At 39.7% G+C, this 21,235-nt stretch overlaps 1 protein-coding gene across 1 annotated transcript in view; it reads right to left on the bottom strand.

Moving 5' to 3' along the window:
* The window catches only part of RSPRY1 (ring finger and SPRY domain containing 1), a 37,510-nt gene extending 16,475 nt beyond the window's left edge, over window positions 1-21,035 (bottom strand). The window contains exons 1-7 of the mRNA XM_065416617.1: window positions 20,689-21,035; window positions 16,131-16,183; window positions 13,753-13,865; window positions 9,182-9,308; window positions 7,415-7,473; window positions 2,466-2,532; window positions 1,645-1,776 (exon numbers count right to left, since the gene is read on the bottom strand). Coding sequence (XP_065272689.1) covers window positions 1,645-1,776; window positions 2,466-2,532; window positions 7,415-7,473; window positions 9,182-9,308; window positions 13,753-13,865; window positions 16,131-16,183; window positions 20,689-21,035 — 898 coding nt within the window. The remainder of the gene's footprint in view (window positions 1-1,644; window positions 1,777-2,465; window positions 2,533-7,414; window positions 7,474-9,181; window positions 9,309-13,752; window positions 13,866-16,130; window positions 16,184-20,688) is intronic.
* Between the last annotated feature and the right edge of the window lie 200 nt (window positions 21,036-21,235).

Below are 21,235 nucleotides of genomic sequence, written 5' to 3'. Positions count from 1 at the left end.
TACAGCTGACCTGAGCCAATTAAGGCTGTCTTCCCCCTCCACTTCCAGTCCTTTCCCCACCACTTCCGTGACTGCTAGACCCTCACACAGTGCTCCCCCACTGGCTGATCAAATGCTTGAGTTTCATGGCAAGCAAAATATTTCAAGTAAAAGCAAGCAGCCCCTGGTGGCATCTTTGTAACAGCTCATGATCAGTGGAGAGAAGAGAAGCCCAGCTGTGGGATTCCCTAGCATGCTGTTCAACATGGTCTCCTCATATTTGCTTTAACTCAGGGTGGCATTTGCTCCAGCCCTGAGCTATTATAAAAGTTATACCGTACACTGGGTTTTGTTAGAAATTCCACCCTGGAAAGCACCCAGAATCAGGGCAGGGAAGACACAGGATGCTGGGACTGCACAGAACTAGGAGGCAAGTTGCAGGATAACTGTTGTGCTATGCCATGGAAACGGCTCTGTAACTTTCCCTCCAAATCATTCTCTTTCACACTGGGGAGGAATGGAGAAGCATTTAGCTCAGGGCTTCTCAAACTGGGGGTCAGGACCCCTCAGGGGGTCACAAGGTTGTTACATGGGGGGTCGTGAGCTCTCAGCCTCCACCCCAAACCCCGCTTTGCCTCCAGCATTTATAATGGTGTGAAATATATAAAAAAAGTGTTAATTTATAAGGGGGTGTGGTCGCTCTCAGGGGCTTGCTATGTGAAAGGGGTCACCAGTACAAAAGTTTGAGAACCACTGATTTAGCTCTACAGTCTGTAGCCCACAAAAGCTTATGTTCAAATAAATGTGTTAGTCTCTAAGGTGCCACAAGTACTCCTGTTCTTTTTGCGGACACAGACTAACACGGCTGCTACTCTGAAACCAACAACACTGTAATTCATCAGACAGAAGTCTTTTTCAGGGAGTGAAATGTACATCACAGACTCATTACTATATATTTATTGCCATTTGTAACAAAGCACAAGTAGATGCTCGGTTTCAGCATAAGCAAGACAAGCTGCTGCCTGGGGCCAACCAAGTAATTTCATTGTCTCTTCTCCCAGTGGTAGTGAACAAGAGGGGTATGCCTTAAACAAGGCTGGCAGCCGTGTGGGGTCCTTCAGCGAGTCAAAGCTTTGGGCCCACTAGTTATGCCTGGATTGGTTTGTTAAATAAACGACAGTTTACCAGAGAGCTACTCTTTCTTGGTTTCTTAAATCATGAGAATCTAGTCTGTTTAATAAGTCACAGGTCATAATCCGTCCTTGTGCAGACGTGGTATTGGTATATCCAAGAAAACCACAATGGTTTTCTTTGGGACAAAGTCAGAATACAAGTGCCATCTAGCTATTCTGAGCTTCTTTGCTGAAGCGTCACAGCAGTTACAGAGCAAATAAAGTTGAAGAACTTTAATTTTTAATAATTACATAAGGTTTGCTTTTCAAAAAATCAGGCATGCAAATGCACATGGATTTATGCACCTTATTTCTGTGTGGACACTGGATATCTGCACATACAAATATGACCAGACATACAAAACTATCAGTAAATACTTACACAAAACATGGTATCTGTGCAACACACACACACACACACACACACACACACACCTCTCTCAAAAGAGAGCCATCCTGCAAAGAAGCCATAGTGTGAGAATCCTATACTTACATAGATTGTCTAAACTCCACTGGGCACAGAATCCCACTTGGCGTTTTAAATAGTCTGGATTATCTGTCCATTTCTCTAACAAAACAAGCTGGTCACTAATACAGGATTCAGAAATTGTCATTTTATTTTCACCTGTAATTTAAAAGTGAAAAAAATAATAGATGTAAACAAGAAACAGTGATTTAAAAGACAAAAGGTAAATATTTTACAAGTACAATATAGAAATATTATAAATCTCAATATTAAACAAAAAGTATAAGCGTTCATGTCCCTTCTCCTGACAGATTAACAGGAAGAAATGCAATATTAAATATTCAGCATTTTACTGTACTAAATCATCTGAGAGCAGGGCTATTAGCTAGGAAAATAATAATTATAGTCTATTAACAGGACACATTTTTTTTCCAGCCATGGAGAGGCCGTCAAAGGGCTCCTATGCCTCTTCCCATCCCCAAAGCTACATTTGATGGATAGCAGACCCTACATGGCAATGATCGGAGCTATATCTGAGGACAGCACACAGTATAGTGACGGAATTGTGTTCCGCCCATTCTCTTTCCAAGGAGGGTAGGGTCACTAGAGCAGCAGGAGTCTCCTCCTGCCAGCACACTTTTTCCTACAGCGATCCCATTCCCTGTCAGCCCAGGTATCACTGATCCTTACGGTGCACTAGGCTTAAGCTACAAGTTGGGAACATCAACATGCTTATTTCCAGTGCATGCACCTGGGACAGCAGATGTGATCAGATGAAGGAAATAACCACTCTGGGGCAACATTAGCTCTATTGTTTTTACCGTAAGAAGTACTAGGCTAATACTTACTTGTTTGTGCAAACTTTTCCAGTGCTATTAGTGCAAAAAGCATTACCGTCGGATGGGACTGGAAATTCTAAAGACAACGAGAGTATTAAACACGTGCCATAGCTGTGCAAGATCTTTTTGTAGGTTTGTCTAATATAATGAAAACATTTTCTTAAAACTCGCAGTCAGATTACATTTTCAAGACTCTTCACAAGAGAAAGGCAGAGATGTTATGAGTAAGGCTACGTTTCAGTCATGGGTATTTTTAGTAGGAGTCATGGACAGGTAATGGCCCCCTGACCTGTCAATGACTTTTAATACCCGTGACTAAATCTTACCTGCTGGAAGGGGGCGCTCCTGAAGACTGCTGGGGGGGAGGGAGGGGAGGAGAGGAAGGAGAATGCAAGGCGACGCTTCTGCTGGGGGCGCGCAGCCAGGGGTCCCGCTGCCACTGGTGCTGGACTGCTGCTCCAGGGGAGGTCATGGAAGCCGTGACTTTCATGACCTTGGTGAATGATCTGCAGCCTTAATCATGAGCAACAGGCACAGTAGTAGGGCGCAAGTGGGCCATACTAGAAGTACTCACAGGACCTATTTCTCATGTCACAACAGTTTTTAAACCAGTTTAGTCTATCTACAGTAGAACCTCAGAGTTACTAACACCAGAGTTACAAACTGATCAGTCAATCACATACCTCATTTGGAACCAGAAGTACACAACAGGCAGCAGAAGGGGGAAAAAAGCAAATACAGTACACTACTGTGTTAAACAAACTACTAAAAAAATAAATAAAGGCAAAGCAGCATTTTTCTTCAGCATAATAAAGTTTCGAAGCTGTATTAAGTCACTGTTCAGTTGTAAATTTTTGAAAGAACCACCACAATGTTTTGTTCAGCGTTAGGAACAACCTCCATTCCCAAGGTGTTTGTAACTTTGAGGTTCCACTGTACTTCAATGGAGTTGCTCCTGATTTACCCTGATGTGACACTAGCTCTCATTGAGGGCCACTGAATTAAAAAATAATAATAAAGTTTCTAGCCCCAAATGCTAAGATTATTTTTTTCAGAAAAACTCATTTTTCTGAATTAAACCTTCAAGATGCCTCATTCTAGTAACCTCAAATTTTGCGAGTTTTTTTTCCCTTTTAATAGAATTCATGCAAAAGAAATTTCAGATGGAAAGCAGCTATTTGAAATAATTGAAGTGTAGGCTTAGCAAAAAGGAAGGCTAGCCTTCAATATGCTCCATAATATAAACAGAAAGTTTTGATCCATACATTATATTATATATTTGACATATAATTTTAAATGTCCTTATCAGGTGTTATGTAGAGTTCTCAGTTTGCCCTTATAGTAATTAACACAAACGAAGGAGATGCTAATAATGATTAACAAGCCGTTTGGCACTATCCCAAGAGAAAGTTTGGTAGACAAAGGGCTGGTCCACACTACCCGCCTGATTCGGCGGGTAGAGATCGATCTTCTGGGATCGATTTATCGCGTCTCATCTGGACGTGATAGATCGATCCCAGAAACGCTCCCCCGTCGACTGCGGAACTCCTGCTCGCCGAGAGGAGGAAGCGCTGTCGACGGGGGAGCCTGCCTGCGCCGCGTGGACCCGAAGTAAGTAAATTTAGTTCGATCTAGGAAACGTCGACTTCAGCTACGCTATTCTCGTAGCTGAAGTTGCGTTTCCTAGATCGATCCCCCGCCCCAGTGTGGACCTGCCCAAAGTAGTTTATTTCTTAATCAAACAAGCACTTTATTAGCAAGTGAAAGTTTCTTCTAGGTTAGCCATGTGATTTCTTTAGAATTTGGTAAACTGTAGTAATAAGTAATACTTGGCACTTATATAGGGGCTTTTCATTCGTAAAGCTCAAGTGCTTTAAAAAAAGGGTATCATTACCCTCATTCACAGATGTGGAAACTGAGGTACAGAAGTTGAGTGATTTGCTCCAGGTCACGCAGTACATCAATTTAAGAGCTGAGAAGGTCTCCTGATCTCTGCATGTGGCCAACTGCAGGCCATTCTGCCATGCGGAAAGAGGTGACCCCTCCCAGAGGTGAGAGTCCGGAAGCTGAAAATTTGTTGGAACCCTTTGTGGGACGGTCTTAGTAGAACAGTCTGATTTTTAAAAAAAAAGTAAATTTAGTGTTTGTGAAAGATTAAACAGTATCCTCTGTTCATCCAGAAAACAGACACAGCATGGGCAAGATCCCCCAGATTAATGGGGCAATTTATCTGAACCGTGGGGGAAGGAAGGGAACACCCCTCAAGGATGTCTACCCTGCAGCTAGGAGGGAGCCTCCCAGAGTGGGCAGACAGACTCGCTGGTGGGGCTCGAGCTAGTGCTCAAAAAACAGCAGTGTGGATGCTGTGGTGTGGGCTCTCCAGCCCACCCAACCTCCTAGGTGTGAGAATCACAATGTCCAGGCTGCTATTTTTAGCATGCTAGCTTGAGATCACATACACCTGCCTATACCAGTTTCAGAATAAAAGACGAAAACAAAATTTACACGTAAAGTCAAAACAAATAAAACCTATGACAATTCTGCTCTACCCTTCCACTATATATAATCTGCACAAGTTCCTCATACTCAGTGGTGACATCTGCAAGTAACATGTGTCGAACCAGAGACTTATGTTGTGAGTCTCCCTTTGAAATGGCAGCTAACACAAGAGATGCTTCATCCAACCTGTAACTGCCTGCTAAATGGCAGGTGTTATTACAGAAAAAAATAAAACGTGACCCACTGCAATGCTCGGATAAAAAGTTATGTTCGGTTAAAAAGAAGCTATGGTTATATTGTGCCTTTGCTTAAAAACACCCTCCTCCCCCACGTCTTTGGTTCCATGATACCTAGAAAGGATTCAATGAACTAGCAAGTTCTACAGTTTCCAAAGACATTTGACAAGAAACAGCCACCAAACAGCGATAGACTTGACTAAACTGGCTCCCTTAATATTATGCCAATTACTTGTAATCTTGGTAAGCTATAAGTGCAGAAAACCTTTTGAAATATTTTATACCTATTATAGTCAGCATTTCCCACAACAGAATCAAATAACTACTGCAAAGTTTCCTACTGTAGTTTGTGCATGTCTAATAATGCTTTCGCTCTTGGGGAAAAAATGGCTATTGAGTTTATTAACTTTCGTGAAGATTTTCACTATATATAAAATCTATGACCCTGATTCTGTCCAATGCACCATTCCCTTTCCACCAGGGGTTCTCAAACTTCATTGCACTGTGACTCCCTTCTGACAACGAAGTTACTACATGACCCCGGGGGAAGGGAGCCCAAGCCCTGCTGCCTCGAGTAGGGGATAGAGGGGGCTGGAGCCCGAGCCCCGACGTGCCGGGTGGGGGGTGGAGCTCAGGCTTCAACTTCAGTCCTGGGTCCCAGCAAATCTAATGATGGCCCTGACGTCCCCATTAAAATGGAGTCACGACCCACTTTGGGATCCCAATCTACAGTTTGAGAACTGCTGCTTGACACTGTTCAGTGCTTTAGCCCTCTTGTGTCAGGAGTTCTCTCTGTGGAAGGCTTGCATAAGATCCTAAGTTAATCATGTGCTGGAAGCCTCTCCTATATTGGGCATTCACAACAATTCTAAAGCTCTGTTCTTCTAAACTATTTGAAGGTTAGTTTTGCTTTAAGGGGCTTAAACTACCCAATGCCAGTAAATTCAAAGGTCAGGATTAAAATGCTTTTCTTTTAACCCGCTGCACTGGTAATGCAATCCGGCTGGTATGTCAGATTGCTCTCTGTACCTCCATCTGATGGAATGGTGAGGGACAGACTTTCAATCTTAAACTCACATTTTCTGGAGTTGTTTGGCCAGGCCCTTGATGTTATGTTAATGTTGCTTTTGGATTTAATATAAACATGATCTGTTCATTTCTGGGTACCAAGTCCAAAATCCCTAGGATTGCTCCTAGCACGAAATATTCCTCCTCTACTCCAGAGACACCCATCCTTAGTCATAGTGTTCTGCAACCATGATCACCAGTTACCGATCTGAACTGGCAGTAAGGTACATAAACCAGACTATAAGCCTTCTATCTGAACCTAGGCTTCTTTAGCTTGATTATGGGTTATTGTGAATGTGTCTATCTGAAATGTAGATAATTTTAGCAGTACAGTACTTTTTGGTGAACTGTTTGCAGAAGTAAGAGCACAACAGAAATTTTAGAAGGAATAAGGGTCACTGCGAGATATCACAGGGCATTAAAGTACAAGATAAGGGACATCCTTTCCTTTACTCCAAACTAATGTTCAGCTACATCCCTGACCTTTGAATTCACAAGACAGCGACTTCTTAGTTCAAATCTGTTCTTCACTTTGACCAAAGTGAACGGATTAACTTGTTGTCTAGGAATACAATGGTGTATACCGCAGCTTCCATAGCACATTAGTATCAATGTCAGGGTCTGAACGACACTAAGAGTTTTGGAGCAGGGATTCATTTTCTCTAGGTTCTGTATAGTGCCAGGCACACACTCTGTGCTTCACAAATTAAATAAAACAAAATACTTGTGGTCTTTATTTTCACAGATAGTCCTTCCTTTCTTTTCCATTCTCTCATTAAGTCTTTTTGACCCCTTCCTTATTAAATGGAATCTTTCTATAGTCTGATGTTAGACTTTCCAACATCAGCCTAAAGTGTTCAAAGTTAATAAGTCTGTCCTTTATTTTGATTATTTTTAATTTGGATGATTTGGTTTTGTATGTTGAGCTTGTGATTGATTTAAGTGAAAAATGCTGTATGTAGAGACAAAGATCGATAAGATCCCACAATTACAAAAACTGATCTTACTGTGCTCTGCTGCAAGCAGTTTCATACAAAAAAGAAAAAAAAATTAACCGCAACATTTGCTGAAAAACAAGAACATTTACCACTTATGCATACAGAAGCAATTAAGACGCTAGAGCAGCCGAGAATGCTACTGTGCTTGGATACTTACCAAGCTCTGCAGTAAATATTCCAGTATTCCTGGGCTGAGTAAGCCTATACTTGCAGGACCTGCAAGAACACTAAAAATGAAATGCATGTATGGGAACTGCTGCATTATCTTTCCACATCAATTAAAGTTTACCAAGAGGGGCATTTTGACCCTGAAAAAGACCTTGCATTTACAAAAAGAAATTAAAGTAGTACCCAGGGCTATGTTTTTGCACACAAGCAAAAAATGTACTCTACTGTATGCTTAATTTAGGCATGCAGTTACTATGAATGTGCTCATAAATCAGGAATCTGAATGCAGTGTCATGGATCTACCTTCCCTTTCTATGCACAAATACTCATGTGCATGTGCCATAGCTGTACCTGTGTAGTTCTAATTATCTTCAGTATTACTATAAAGACACCTGTCACCTTGATATCTGATAACACTTATGCCTACATATTTTTGAAAACAGTCCCCAATGTATATTTATGTAAAGCAGATAGTTTCTCAGACATTTTGTATTAATAAATCAAGGTTAAAAAGATCAGCTCCCTCAATCACTGGCACAAAATGAGTAATGCCCACAGGATCAAATACTGCCAGCTTGATGCCTAGTCACCCAATCTGCGATTGGCATTGTGGCAACCGACCAATTAAAAATGCCCAGGAACGCTATCTGCTTAAGGTAGTGTGGTAGAAGGAAGGGCATTCTGCTTCATAAAATCCACGAACTATGACAAATTGGTACACACACAAAAGCACTATTATAAAACAGCATTGACCCCATCACTGTCTGGATTTCTAGAGAAGCATCTGCTCTCACCTAACCAAATGGAAACGGTCAAGTAACATAGGGTCTTATTTTGACCTATGGTATCTAGAGTGTGGTAAGGAGGAGGAGTTGTCGTTATTTCAAATATCTACATCAAAAGTCACTGTTCACGTAGGACCTACACAAAAATGTTTTATGCTCTTTAGTGCGGTCTCTGAAGCAATAATTAAATGCTATTTTTAGAACTGTGCTCATATCAACAGTGGGGCACAAACTAGGAATTTTAAAAAGACATGTTAATTTCAAGCACCCCTAGAAAGAAAAAAATATAGTTGCCCAATGGGGCAACAATCAGAAGGGAATGGAAACATCACTTTCAGCTTCAGGCAGGGCATTATAAATAAGTGGAGAATAAAGAGACCCATAAAAACAAAAGTCACTTTTAAAAAAGTAAATTCTCAGTGTCCTTTTAAATAATGTAGCTGAAGAGCATTTGCTTCAGGTAACTACAACAGAAGAACATTTGTCTGTGGAATGACAGTGGAAAGAACATCCATTATCCTTCCACGCATTCTCTTTAATAAGAATAATTGGTCCTTTATCATCATCTTGCCTACTGGCTAATGTGTTCCCAGAAATTCTCTCATCCACCTAGGTTAGGCCTGTAAAAACGTTAGCATTGGTAATTGCATCAAGGCTGTGTGTCAGGAAATCTTACTTTGCAGATACTTGAAATATATACACGTGTGGATTGAGGTTTTATTTGGTAAATCAAATATTGAGGGAATTCGGTGTAGTAAAATCCAAGTTCAGAGCCAAGCTGTTTGCTGGTTACTGAAATTAAGCCTTATCAATATTTTGATCATGCAGGAGATTTGGTCCGAGCTGGGAGACAAGATCTCTCCTTGTTCCAAAACGTGACCTCAGTTCTACAAAGTCAGCTCTGAACGTTGCTATGCTGTGACACTATAGAAAACCCAAAGTTAAGCTTTCAGACTGCTCCTTCTGTTTACCTGCTAGTTTCTCAGCCAAACAGCCCAGTACTGCAGTTGTGTTACGATGTTTGGCAGGGTGACAGGAATCCTGGCAGGCAACCGCTCCATTTAAATTTAATATTTCAGTTAATTTCTGCAATGCATCCTAAAACAAAGACAGAATGCTATTTAACACTGTAGGAATTACGGAACACATTGTTTTCCACTCAGTCATTCAATACAACTCAATGACTCTGCTTCAATATCAATGCTAACAGGATAATATTATAGATGCCAAGTGATAGTTTATCTGTTTTAAAGCAGACCAGAAGTTTAATTTATCTTAAAGAGTTACATTAATTCATTGGTTACTGCCAAATGAGCCACAGTATGTCCGATTGCTCAAAAGTGATGTGCTGCCAACTGTATGAGAAATATTAACGTTTCCTTAACTTCAATGGATCAGTAAGATAGATGGCAGAAAACAGGGAGGACTGCCACCAAAGTGGTTTAATCTGTTCCAAATATCCTGATGCTATTTAAAAAAAAAAGTTGATTGTGTTATAAAATTGAAAATACAGTAAAAAAATGATTTGAGCATAACAAAAATGGAGATAGCGCCCGAGTCCACTTTACAAAACTATGCTGTTGCTGACTCTAAAACCACACCATCTTTCTCTCTCTCTCTAATGGCATATCCTGCTTATACTCACTGTGCTAGTCTTTTAAACAAGAATGAAAGACTAGCAGAAACCTATGCTGAGCCTTCGTTTCCTCTGGCTATTAATGTAGGAATAAATTCGGAGTAAATCTAGAGTAACTCCCACCAATTTCAATGGAGTTACACCAGTGTAATTCCAAATTCAGAACAAAAATTGTTCCACAAATGGATCCAAACTGCAACTCCAGATTAATCTCAACCCCTCTATCCCCGTGCTTTTAGGAAAGTTTCAGTTGAGCTGATTCAGACCCCAGCTTCACAACTAAGCCCAACTTTTAATTAAAACAAAAACAACTCTCCACACCGAAGTTATCAGCAGGGCATTTGGACAAGATTAGTGTAATTGAGTTTATAAAGTATGATGTTTATATGCTTTTTGGGTCAGATTCTGATCCAGATTTAAACCAGTGCAACATGCAAAAAATCTGAGCTTTGATGGAAGTTACAGGGAAATGTAATTGTGTTCCCAAAAGAACAGCCACAAACAGAACTAATAGATAGGGCTGACAACGCGCAAAGAGCATAGAAAAGAAAGAAAGAATAACCAGCAATGATTGAGGAAGGGACAGGAGGTGAAAAAGTACAACTAAACTTAGAATGAGGATGACATTCTCAGACATGGCCTTTAGTCAATCTTAGTGAAACTACAGTAGAACCTCAAAGTTACAAACTGACCGGTCAACCACAGAGCTCATTTGGGACCAGAAGTGCGCAATCAGGCTGCAGCAGAGACAAAAAAAAAAAGTGCAAATACAGTAAAGTACTGTGTTAAATGTAAACTACTAAAAAAAATAGAGGGAAAGTTTAAAAAAAAGAAGATTTGACAAGGTAAGGAAACTGATTGTTTGTTTCATTTAAATTATGATGGTTAAAGCAGCATTTTTCTTCTGCATAGTAAAGTTTCAAAGCTGTATTAAGTCAATGTTCAGTTGTAAACTTTTGAAAGAACAACCTGTGATGGTGCCCCCCCAAAAGGCTTTATGGAATATGCTTATGAATGTATATGTGACATAACTGGAATATGTTTTAGGCTACATATGCCATGTAACATATCTATGTAAAGGTTATGATCTACTGAATATATTCATCCTATTTGTATGCATGTGTCATTTTTGTATTCGAAGTTATGAATATTGGCTGTGTACTGGCTTGATTTTAAACTAGCCTAGCGGAACATTTGGTCAGCTTCTTGAGAAAAGTGCAAATTAAGTGCCCAATCAAAAACCACTTAAGCCAACAATGAACTTGAAGATGCCAATCCACATCTGAGCCTTCCCAGGAATGTGGATTGGCTGGTAAAAACTGAGTCATGCATGGACATGTGGCTTGCCCATATGACTCCAAAACTCCATCTTGGAGCTGGACTTTGCATAGGAGAGAGGAGGGGGTCTCCACCCACAAGAGAAAGTCTACTTAAACCCCTGGGAGACCCCTCCATTTGGTCTTCAGCTGGCTAAAGAGATAGCCTCTCCACCCCCAAGGATACCTGAAAGAAACTGGAACAAAGGACAGTAACTACAGGGGGTGTGAGTGATTGCTGGACCCAGACTAGCAGGAGACTAGTCTGTAAAAGGAAGCTTACTGGAACTTGTGAGGTTATATCTGTATTCAGTTTTCTTAGACATAGACTTGCGTGTTCTATTTTATTTTACTTGATAATTCACTTTGTTCTGTCTGTTACTACTTGGAACCACTTAAATCCTACTTTCTGTATTTAATAAATCACTTTTTACTTATTAATTAACTCAGAGTATGTATTAATACGGGGGGGGCAAACAGCTGTGCCTCTCTCTCTCTCTCTGTTATAGAGGGCGAACAATTTATGAGTTTACCCTGTATACGCTTTATACAGAGTAAAACAGATTTATTTCGGTTTAGACCCCATTGGGAGTTGGGCATCTGAGTGTTAAAGACAGGAACACTTCTGTAAGCTGCTTTCAGTTACGTCTGCAGCTTTGGGGCACATGGTTCAGACCCTGGGTCTGTGTTGGAGCAGACTGGCGTGTCTGGCTCAACAAGACAGGGTGCTGGAGTCCCAGGCTGGCAGGGAAAGCAGGGGCAGAAATAGTCTTGGCACATCAGTTGGCAGCCCCAAGGGGGTTTCTGTGATCCAAGCCGTCACACAACCATAACTTTTTTTCTGAGTTATAAACACCTCGGGAATAGAGGTTGCTTACAACTGTACTAAAGTTAACTGTTTTGACTTTTTTCCTTCTTTTTTTTTTTTTTTAAGACTCTATTCCAAAGAGTTGCCAATGCAAGTATAAACAAATAAAGAAAGATTGAAGTTAAACATCAAAAAGCTAATGTGGCTTTAGGTTGACTCTCTATGGAAAATTGTACCTTTCCAAAAGTTGGGAATACTGACTTGACAACCCCGCAAAAGTCTTCAATTTATCCAGAATAGGTAAAGGCTGGACAACCGCACTGCAAGCTTCCCCCCAGTGCACACAAACCTGAACGTAGGAGACTGAGGAGTTTCTCAAGGGTGAGAAGATAGCTTATTCTCTATGTCCCACTTAGGCCAGCCTTTTCAAAATTGGATGCCTAAAACTAATGCACTTGAAAACCAGACCATTTAGAAGTACTGAGCAAGTCATTGGAAACTGGGGCATTTTATACCTCTGAAAAACCAAGCCACTAATTTAGGTGCTTAACATCAAGCACCCACATTTGAAAGATTTGGTGTTAATACTTGGCCTCTCCTTTGAGAGCAACAACAAAAGGGCCGTTTAGTGCCAACTGTAACGGTAGGTTTGTTTTTAAATCTGGAACTGGCTGAGATCATGTCTTATTTCAGTCTACCTGGCAGACTCATGGTGTTGACTTTCTCACTACTAACTGAGGCAGACTGGAACCACTAACCACAGAAGAAAGAGGGTCCTTATCCAGTTACAGTACGTGATCAACTCTTGAGCCATCAGCTACTCAGTTTATAATTTTATTTAAGAGCCAATGAATTAGAAACCTCCCAATCTCTCACCCTGTGGCAATGTACAGTAAAAATTAAAGTTGGCACAGTAACAAGTGTAATACTAATGGAAGTTGCAGCAATGCCAGTGTCAGAAAGAGTTCATGCCAAAACCGAGATTTAAAAGGCCTTTAAAATAACATACGCCAAATCACGTGAGGTGCTGTGTGCCCTGTACTCCCACTACATTCAATGGGATCTGCGGATGCTGAGTACCTCACGGGATTGGGACCCAATAACACCACTTCATTTTAGTTTTTAAAATGCAAAAAGCTAAACGACTGACTTCTATTTGTAGTAAAATACAATTTATCCAGTTGTGAACACACACCTGGCCATTCATTTTAATCTTACTTTAAGTAAAGAGATCCAACAGTCAGTATGCAGCAAACAAAAGCTTTTTTAAAAAGTTACAATACTGATCCATTTATGGCTAAAATGTGTAAGCTAAAGAGAAAAAAAGTGTTTTGGCTTATACATAGATAAGTTATGAGGAATTCAACACTGACACAAAGAAGTGCTGGTTTAAAACATGAAGAGTAGGTGGTAAAGCAGCTGAATTTGCACTGATTTGGCCTTCACTGGGCATGTACAAGGAGTAATACACCAAGAGGGCAGAAGGAGAGCATAGTGGCAAAAGCAACTAACAAAAGAAACCTCCCTACTCTCCCTCCAAGCACAAACTATTTTTCACTCTCTTCTCACCATTTTTTCCTGAAACACTTCTACCATCAAATAGCCCATTGAATGCCAGATCCTTGAAAGTTACCCTACTTTATAAGTAACATCCGTTTTTAGCCAACTGACACTCAGGACACAGTTTACATCACTGGTGAAAGCAGCCCAGAGACTTCCATGGGAGTGGCAACCACACCAGGCTGAAGTTTGGCCACAGAACGCATGCATTATTTAACTTACTTTTGTTGGCAGTGGACACTCATCCAGTAGTAATGTTATAACAGCTGGCCCCAATGGATCTTCTAATGGAATAACTCTAATTAAAGATTGGACAACTTCCAGCCAGCCTTCATCTGTCAACCACAAAACAGAAGCAACTCTCAGAAAATGGTACTGCTATTTAAAATTGAAATAAAAGTGTTCAAAACATGCTGGTCAATATAAAAAAGAAAAATCACACTTCAGTGGCATTTAAAAAAAAAAGTGACCCTACTGAACTCATCTGAATGTCATATTTTAATGGGTATTATTAAAGGTGCAGTTAATCATACACATTGTAGATCTATGGAATTTTAATTTGTAATATGCTGAAGGCTTTTATTTTGGAGAGAATGTAAATTTCTACAATTGCTAGGGTAATGCTAGACAGAACATTTTAAAATGTTCAGGGAAACAATTCTGCCAATTGTGAGCACCTGGCTCTTGATTTGTTACATATGAATTGGTTCTGGGAGTTAAGTGAGCAATGCCCATTCTTGCTGTTAAACAAGAATTTACACGTACTGCCATGCTTCAGACCAGATTCAGCACTGCTTACTCCCTGTGAAATCCCATTGACATCAATGGGACTACAGGGAGCATAAGTCAGTTCTGATTTTGACTTTCCATTGTTGCTTATGAAAACAACAAGGAGTCTGGTGGCACCTTAAAGACTAACAGATTTATTTGGGCATAAGCTTTCGTGGGTAAAAACCTCACTTCTTCAGATGCATAGAGTGAAAGTTACAGATGCAGGCATTATATACTGACACATGGAGAGCAGGGAGTTACTTCGCAAGTGGAGAACCAGTGTTGACAGGGCCAATTCAATCAGGGTGGATGTGGTCCACTCCCAATAATAGATGAGGAGGTGTCAATTCCAGGAGAGGAAAAGCTGCTTCTGTAATGAGCCAGCCACTCCCAGTCCCTATTCAAGCCCAGATTAATGGTGTTAAATTTGCAAATGAATTTTAGTTCTGCTGTTTCTCTTTGAAGTCTGTTTCTGAAGTTTTTTTGTTCAATGATAGTGATTTTTAAATCTGTAATAGAATGACCAGGGAGATTGAAGTGTTCACTTACTGGCTTATGAAAAGCATTTTCAGAAATTCTCACCAATTCATATATACGAACCAAGATTTCCATTTACAAGTAAGCAAAGGTAAATACTACATAAATTTAAAGAATTATTTACAAAAAATGCATCAATCTAGATGTTAAAGCCAAAGTAACAAGAATATTGTCAATGGAAGATTTGGGTATGCAAGAAATAAGGGATGGGCCTATAATTTTTCCCAGAAGCAAAGAAAATATAGAAGATGATGGGTTTTATCTGAAAATGACCAAATGACTAAAAGGAGATAAGAGAGGCTTTGAAAAAACTAAGGGCAAGTGTGTATGGACCATGCAGGAGTTCCAGTCAGTGCCTTGGTAAAGTTTTAGTGGTATTTGCATGTTGCCTTGAGGACATATTTTGCTCACCAATCAAAGTTTAATGACTACTGTCTGAACAGGTTAAGTATTTTCTTAAAGACTTGTCTACAAACTAAAGGCATGCTCACACATACACTTACTGCACCGCATGCTAGGGTGTAAACCAATGTGCCACATAGTGACTGTCCACGTGGCTCCTGCTGATGCACACAAAAAGCTCCCTAATGTGCTTTGAGATACGCAGATTTATACACAAGCTTACCATGCAGCAAGTGTATGTGTAGACATGCCCTCAGGTACGCTTGGGCCCAATCCTCAGCTCTTTGTGCAAACTAGCCTCCATCCAAGTTGATGGGTGTTTTGGATCCACAAGGAATGTAGTACCAGGTCTAATGTGGTGCAATCTTGCAGGGGACGTTGCATACTAAGCGACAGGAACAGACTCTGTGCCAGCACAGCTCAGCATCTAGAGTGTGTTTAGGGACAGGGTGAGGACACGGCCACTAGATCTGTGATTGCTGCTACTAGACCTGCACTAACCCCTATGTGAGGGGAAGGGTTGCAGTCACTATCCAAGCACAGGGGCTGGAAGTGTGGCAACCCACTTCCTGTATGTGGATAAATTCCATCCCTTCACAAAAGTCCTGCATACCTCATTGTAGAAAGCCTGTTAATTGAGTTTATAGCTGTCAGCTGGCTGATTTTGCACAGTTCACTTAGTAAATTTAACACAATTAGAAAGTGCATCTTACACTAATACGATGAGCTCAGTGAAATTATGAAGTACAGTCAGTATTTCAATAATGAACACAAATGGCTAGAATTACTGGATATAACATGTAATGCAGCCATATGTTTCTCTTTAGAAGGAAGATATTTCTCTGCCTCTGGCAATTGCAACCAAAATACTGAACAAAATGCGTTAATACCTGTTTCTGCCATTTCATGTAATGTTATCATTGAATAAGGAGGTTCCTGGTCACTGAAAGACAAATATTACATTGGTCAAAGTTGCTGTACCACCATCACCACCACATACTTAGAATAAAGTTCAGTGAACAGATGTGTACTGGATTCATCTCTAAGAAAAAAAGTTACACAGACTGCAAACCTCTAATGCTCTATTTGGATCTGAAATAGAAATGCGTATTGACTTGTACTCTGGCTCAAAGTTAACTTTTGCATTTCCAGAATAGCTGATAAACAAAATATACAGTGATCTACATCTGCATGTTTAAGATCTAGAGCCCCTAAAGTTTGTACTTCAGAGAGCACAAACACAATGAAGAATAGACTGTGAGAGAAAGAGACATTGAAGAAGATTAAATGGATGTCCTCCTCCTCTCCCCCCCCCCGAAAATCTCTACAAAACCAACAACAAAAACAGGTTGTGTGTGTGTGTGTGTGTGTGTGTGTGTGTGTGTGTGTGTGAGAAACAATCCACAGTGTCTCTACAAACTTCAGTGTATTATCAAGGGCAGCAGAAAATAGGCCTGTCAGCGGGATCTTGTGAGAACAAACTACAAATATTTAACCCCACCTTCCCTTCTCCTTCCTCCCCCAAAATCTAGCAAGTGTTCAGCTAGTGAAATCGTAGGAAATACAGAACAACTTAGAAGTAGAAATAGAAGAGAGATGGAAAGTCTAACAATACAAGATACTGGAATATTGTAAACAAATGGTAAAAGAAAACTTAGGACTCGTGGGAAAGAAAGTAAGGCAATGAAAACAGGGAAAGCTCAAAGGATGTCATAGATGCCTCTGATTCATCTGTTCCCGTGAAGCAGCACAGGATTTATCAGAGATTTAGAACCAGCAGGTGAAGAATGAGTTGTTGTTCATGCAATAGTGGAAAGAGTTATGAAAGGGTGAAAGGGCACTTCAAAAGATAAGAAGGAAGTTAGATAAGCTGGAAGGAAACGATCAACAGCCTGAGATACAGAAAAGCTAGCAAAAGGCAGTATGGTATTAAGTGAGAATTGTTTTTCCACCGAGAAGTTAAGAATTTTTAGACAAGTCACTATCACATCAGGATTACGTGAGTATCACATACTCGATCTCAGGCAGCATTAAACAAAGTTTCACATTAGAAGTTAAGGATGGAATTAAGTGTCCTACAAGGGAGTTTTGCACAAGAAAATAAAGTAACAAGATGCATTTTCAATGCCCTAAAACAAAGATTAGATAAAAATGAGGACTCAAGGACAAAATGTTATTAACGAGGCATCAGAGGGATTGATGTTGAGATCCCAACTTTATTCTACACACAAACAGCTATGTCCCATGGCAAATTTTACTCATCTGTACTCCTCACACAATGGGGGCTGTACCCATGTAACAGAGTAAAACTGCAGCTTTAACAACAATACTTAGTACTTCTATAGCAATTCTCATCGCCTGAGTGCTTCACAGATGTTACCTGTTCAAGGCTAAAGAGGGAATCTGTGGCAATGCCAGTTTTAGAAGTAAGGAATTCCTCACTCCCAGTCCTGGGTTTAAGCAATCTCTATAATTTAATGTAGTCTCATCTACCATGTTTGTGTGAACTGACATTAAATACAGTTGGATTAAAAATAAAAATATAAAAAGACCGATTAAAAAGGGTGCAGCTAGCATACCTTAATCACAGAAGGCGGTTTAAATTACCTATGAAAAATTGCAGCATAAAATTTAACAGCATTAGGTTTCCAAATAAAAACGAATGGTGAAATTGGTCTTTTTCTTACAAGAAAAGGCTGTATTTCCTGTTGAACGTTTTTAAGTTTAAACTATGTTACCACAAAAATATTAACATGATATTAAAGTATTTTGAAGCAAATCTGAACAAGCTGCTACACATAAAACCTTAAAACCAGATTGAAAAGAAAGATAATAATCACTAACGGAAAAGGTGGAACTACGTTGAAATCTGAATTAACCTCAAGAGAAAAGATATAAAGATAGACGGCTCAGAGAAATAAAATGCAGAAGTAAATGATGAAAAAAAAAGAGAGGTTATTTGGCTCTGCAGGTGTTCTGATTCAGTTTTCTGGGCTAGTTTACAAGGCACAAGAAGAGACAATGTATAAACTTCAGAAAATATATAAATCAAGTCATTTTAGTGCCATTAGTTCTCTCACTATGTGCAACTGCTTGTCCATTATCTTTTTATTCCATTCCTTTATACTTAGTTCTTCATATGAGGGCCCCATGGACACTTTTCCATTTCTATCCTCCCTGCAGCACAATGCTTTTTTATGAGCATGTACCGTATATATTCTCTGGAAGTCTGTTACTGTGTTGTTGTACAGTGGAGATGCTCAGAGCAACCGGCAGAGGAAGTGGGCCTTTCCTTCCATGATGTTCTTTCAATTTACATTAATAGTAAAAACACATTTCTAGCATTTTCGTTTTACTCTTCCTTGTCTGTAGTAGACATCATCATTTTAATTTTCCAAACATTGTTCCCTCCACCATACATCCTTCCCCGTGTTTGGGATGAAAAGGAAAATCAACATATTTTTTGTTTACTACTTCATTTGCGCAACACCACCTTCCACCACTGCGCTTTTTAATTCTTCATTCTTGTATAGACAGGAGGTACCCCGAAAAAAAACCAAACCAAAACAAAAAACACCGTTTCTTACGGTGTTTTTTGGAGAGAATGTTGGATTTTATTTCAAAAGCTAATGTTAAAAATCTGCAAAAGAATGTCCATTGTTGATCATGATATAAAGGTAAATCATAAGTGGAATAATTAAATAGCCCATTTAAATGGACTTAAATTACTTTTCAGGACAGTGGATTTTGAAAAGAATGCCGAGAAGCTAATTTTTTAGAAAACAAATATCCTGAAATATGTTACTAAAACCACATAATTAAAAGCTAAACAATTTTTTTTTTAAATCTACATTAACTCTGAGAGAGCATCTCACTATTTCTGAACAAAGAAAGCTTGCTTGCATCTGGTTCCCAGGTGGGCATGGTTCAGATCCACCTCTATTGTTTATGCTGTTTAGCTTACACTTGTTCCTCTTTTCTCAACTTGGACAGAGATTGGCCAACTTCACTGTTTCCTCTAAGTTTCATTTTTAGGTTCTCAAATAAAAAACTCAAGTTCTGAGTTGGAGACACCATAGGGGAAAGTTTCTGTTTCTGCAGTCTCATTCTACAAAACCTTCCATTCCATTTTTTTTTTTTTTTTTTAAGTCCAGTGGAAATGTTTCTTTTGGTCTTAAAGGGACACTATCAGCTTGAAGTCTAGTCTGAGGTTCTCCAACTTTTCCACAGATATGGTACCTAAATGATTTTTTTATGGACAGTTCCCCATCATTCACGATTACATGACATCTTTGAGGCAACTACAGCAATTAATTATATGGAAAACAACATTAAGAAAGTAATGTCTTTTTTAGCTATCAACACAATTTAGCAACAGAAAACAAGACAGTCAGCACTCCAACAAAACAACCCCCCCCTCCAATATTTACTACACCTACCCCAGAGTCCTTCTGTAAACCACAGTTTATAATCATATTTTTCTGTTTTTGTACGTGTTCTTCTTTCCCATGTTGCTGAGGGAAAGACCCACACCGAGTTAAGTAGCCATAAGGTGGTGTCAAATTCATAAAGTAAATAAACGGGGGGGGGGGGGGAAGAGAGAGAGGAGATGAGAAAAATATACATTTCAACAGCTTTCATTTATAACACATCATAGGTGTTGCTTGTAACACTAGTAGGTAAAATTCCAGCTGAAGGTGTCCTTTTCATAGAAAAAAAGATAAATGTCAAGGCAAATTGGACCTCACATGCCCATTTACAGCACCCTTCAGCAGAAAGGCAGACTGACTCCTCCAGCAGGGGCATTCCAGAGTGCCCATGCAGACGCATGAATCAAAGCTCATTATCTTGAGATTTATCCGAGATTTAAGTTCAGACCGAAGCTATTTAGTATAAAGTGCAATTACATCGGTAATAGTTTCCACCTGTTTTGGTCTCTCCAATCCATGCTTTTATCCAATCCAAATAATAATAAACACACACTTTAGAGGCCCTTTTAAATATTTATGGAAAGCAACAGCATAACCATCAAAAACAAGGACAGATCCTGTGATTCTTGTGTATCCAAAACCACCACAATGGGTGCTCTGAGCATGCAATAAGTGCAGCACTTGGCTCACCATATGAACAATTATAGTGTGCTGGCTTTAAAAATAAGAAATTAGATTTGCAACCTGGAAGAGTACACATATCTAATGAAGATGAAAGCCGTCTCTCTATAGTTTTGTTTAGCCATTTCCAGAGAGAAGTATATACAAGCAAGTAAACAAAATTCTTCCAATGCAATTGATCTTTGGAGACAAACAACCTTCCCTCTTATTTTAAAAATATTAATTTCATGCATGCTCCTGGTGGTTTCTGAGTAAGAGATCTCTTTAATCTTTAGCACCAAAGTTTTCAATGGAACAGTTTTCATTAATATTGAGTGATCCTTTCAGAGGTACTTACTTATCTACCAGTGTCCGTATTACTGCCAGCGTGTCAAGCACTAGTCCATCCACATTCTGTTTTTTCCTTCTTGGTTCATGTGGCCCTCGCCCCCTCCTGGGTGGCCTTACAGGGTCCCTTGGATGGCTTCTTGCTTCAGGTACTGGTACTCTACTATTCTGTGTTTGCTGATTCTGGGATTCTACGTTGTCTTCCACACCACTATCATCTCGACAAACACAGGAGTTGCCCATGTTGCTAGCACCCAAAGTTCCCAGTATGCAGGGGATGTGCTGCTCTAGAGTGAGCAGTAAACCTTGGAGAAGGCTTCTGCTAGCATAGAACACAATCAGAGCAACTACAATCATCTAGAAAGATGTCAGAGGAATGTTTTTGTGATCTTGAATTGTGGTCTTTGCATTGTGTGTGTTGCTAACAAGCTGGAATTAATGGGGAATTGTAGATTTAGCTTCCGACATCATCAATTAAAATATGCATCGTCATCCGGAAGCACATCTGGGGGGAAAAAAGAAAGAAAAATGGAAGTCAATCATGTTTCAATAAATTT

Source organism: Emys orbicularis, chromosome 14 (genome assembly GCF_028017835.1).
Source record: "Emys orbicularis isolate rEmyOrb1 chromosome 14, rEmyOrb1.hap1, whole genome shotgun sequence".
NCBI classification, from domain to species: Eukaryota; Metazoa; Chordata; order Testudines; family Emydidae; genus Emys; species Emys orbicularis.
This window is presented reverse-complemented; position numbering and strand designations above follow the sequence as displayed.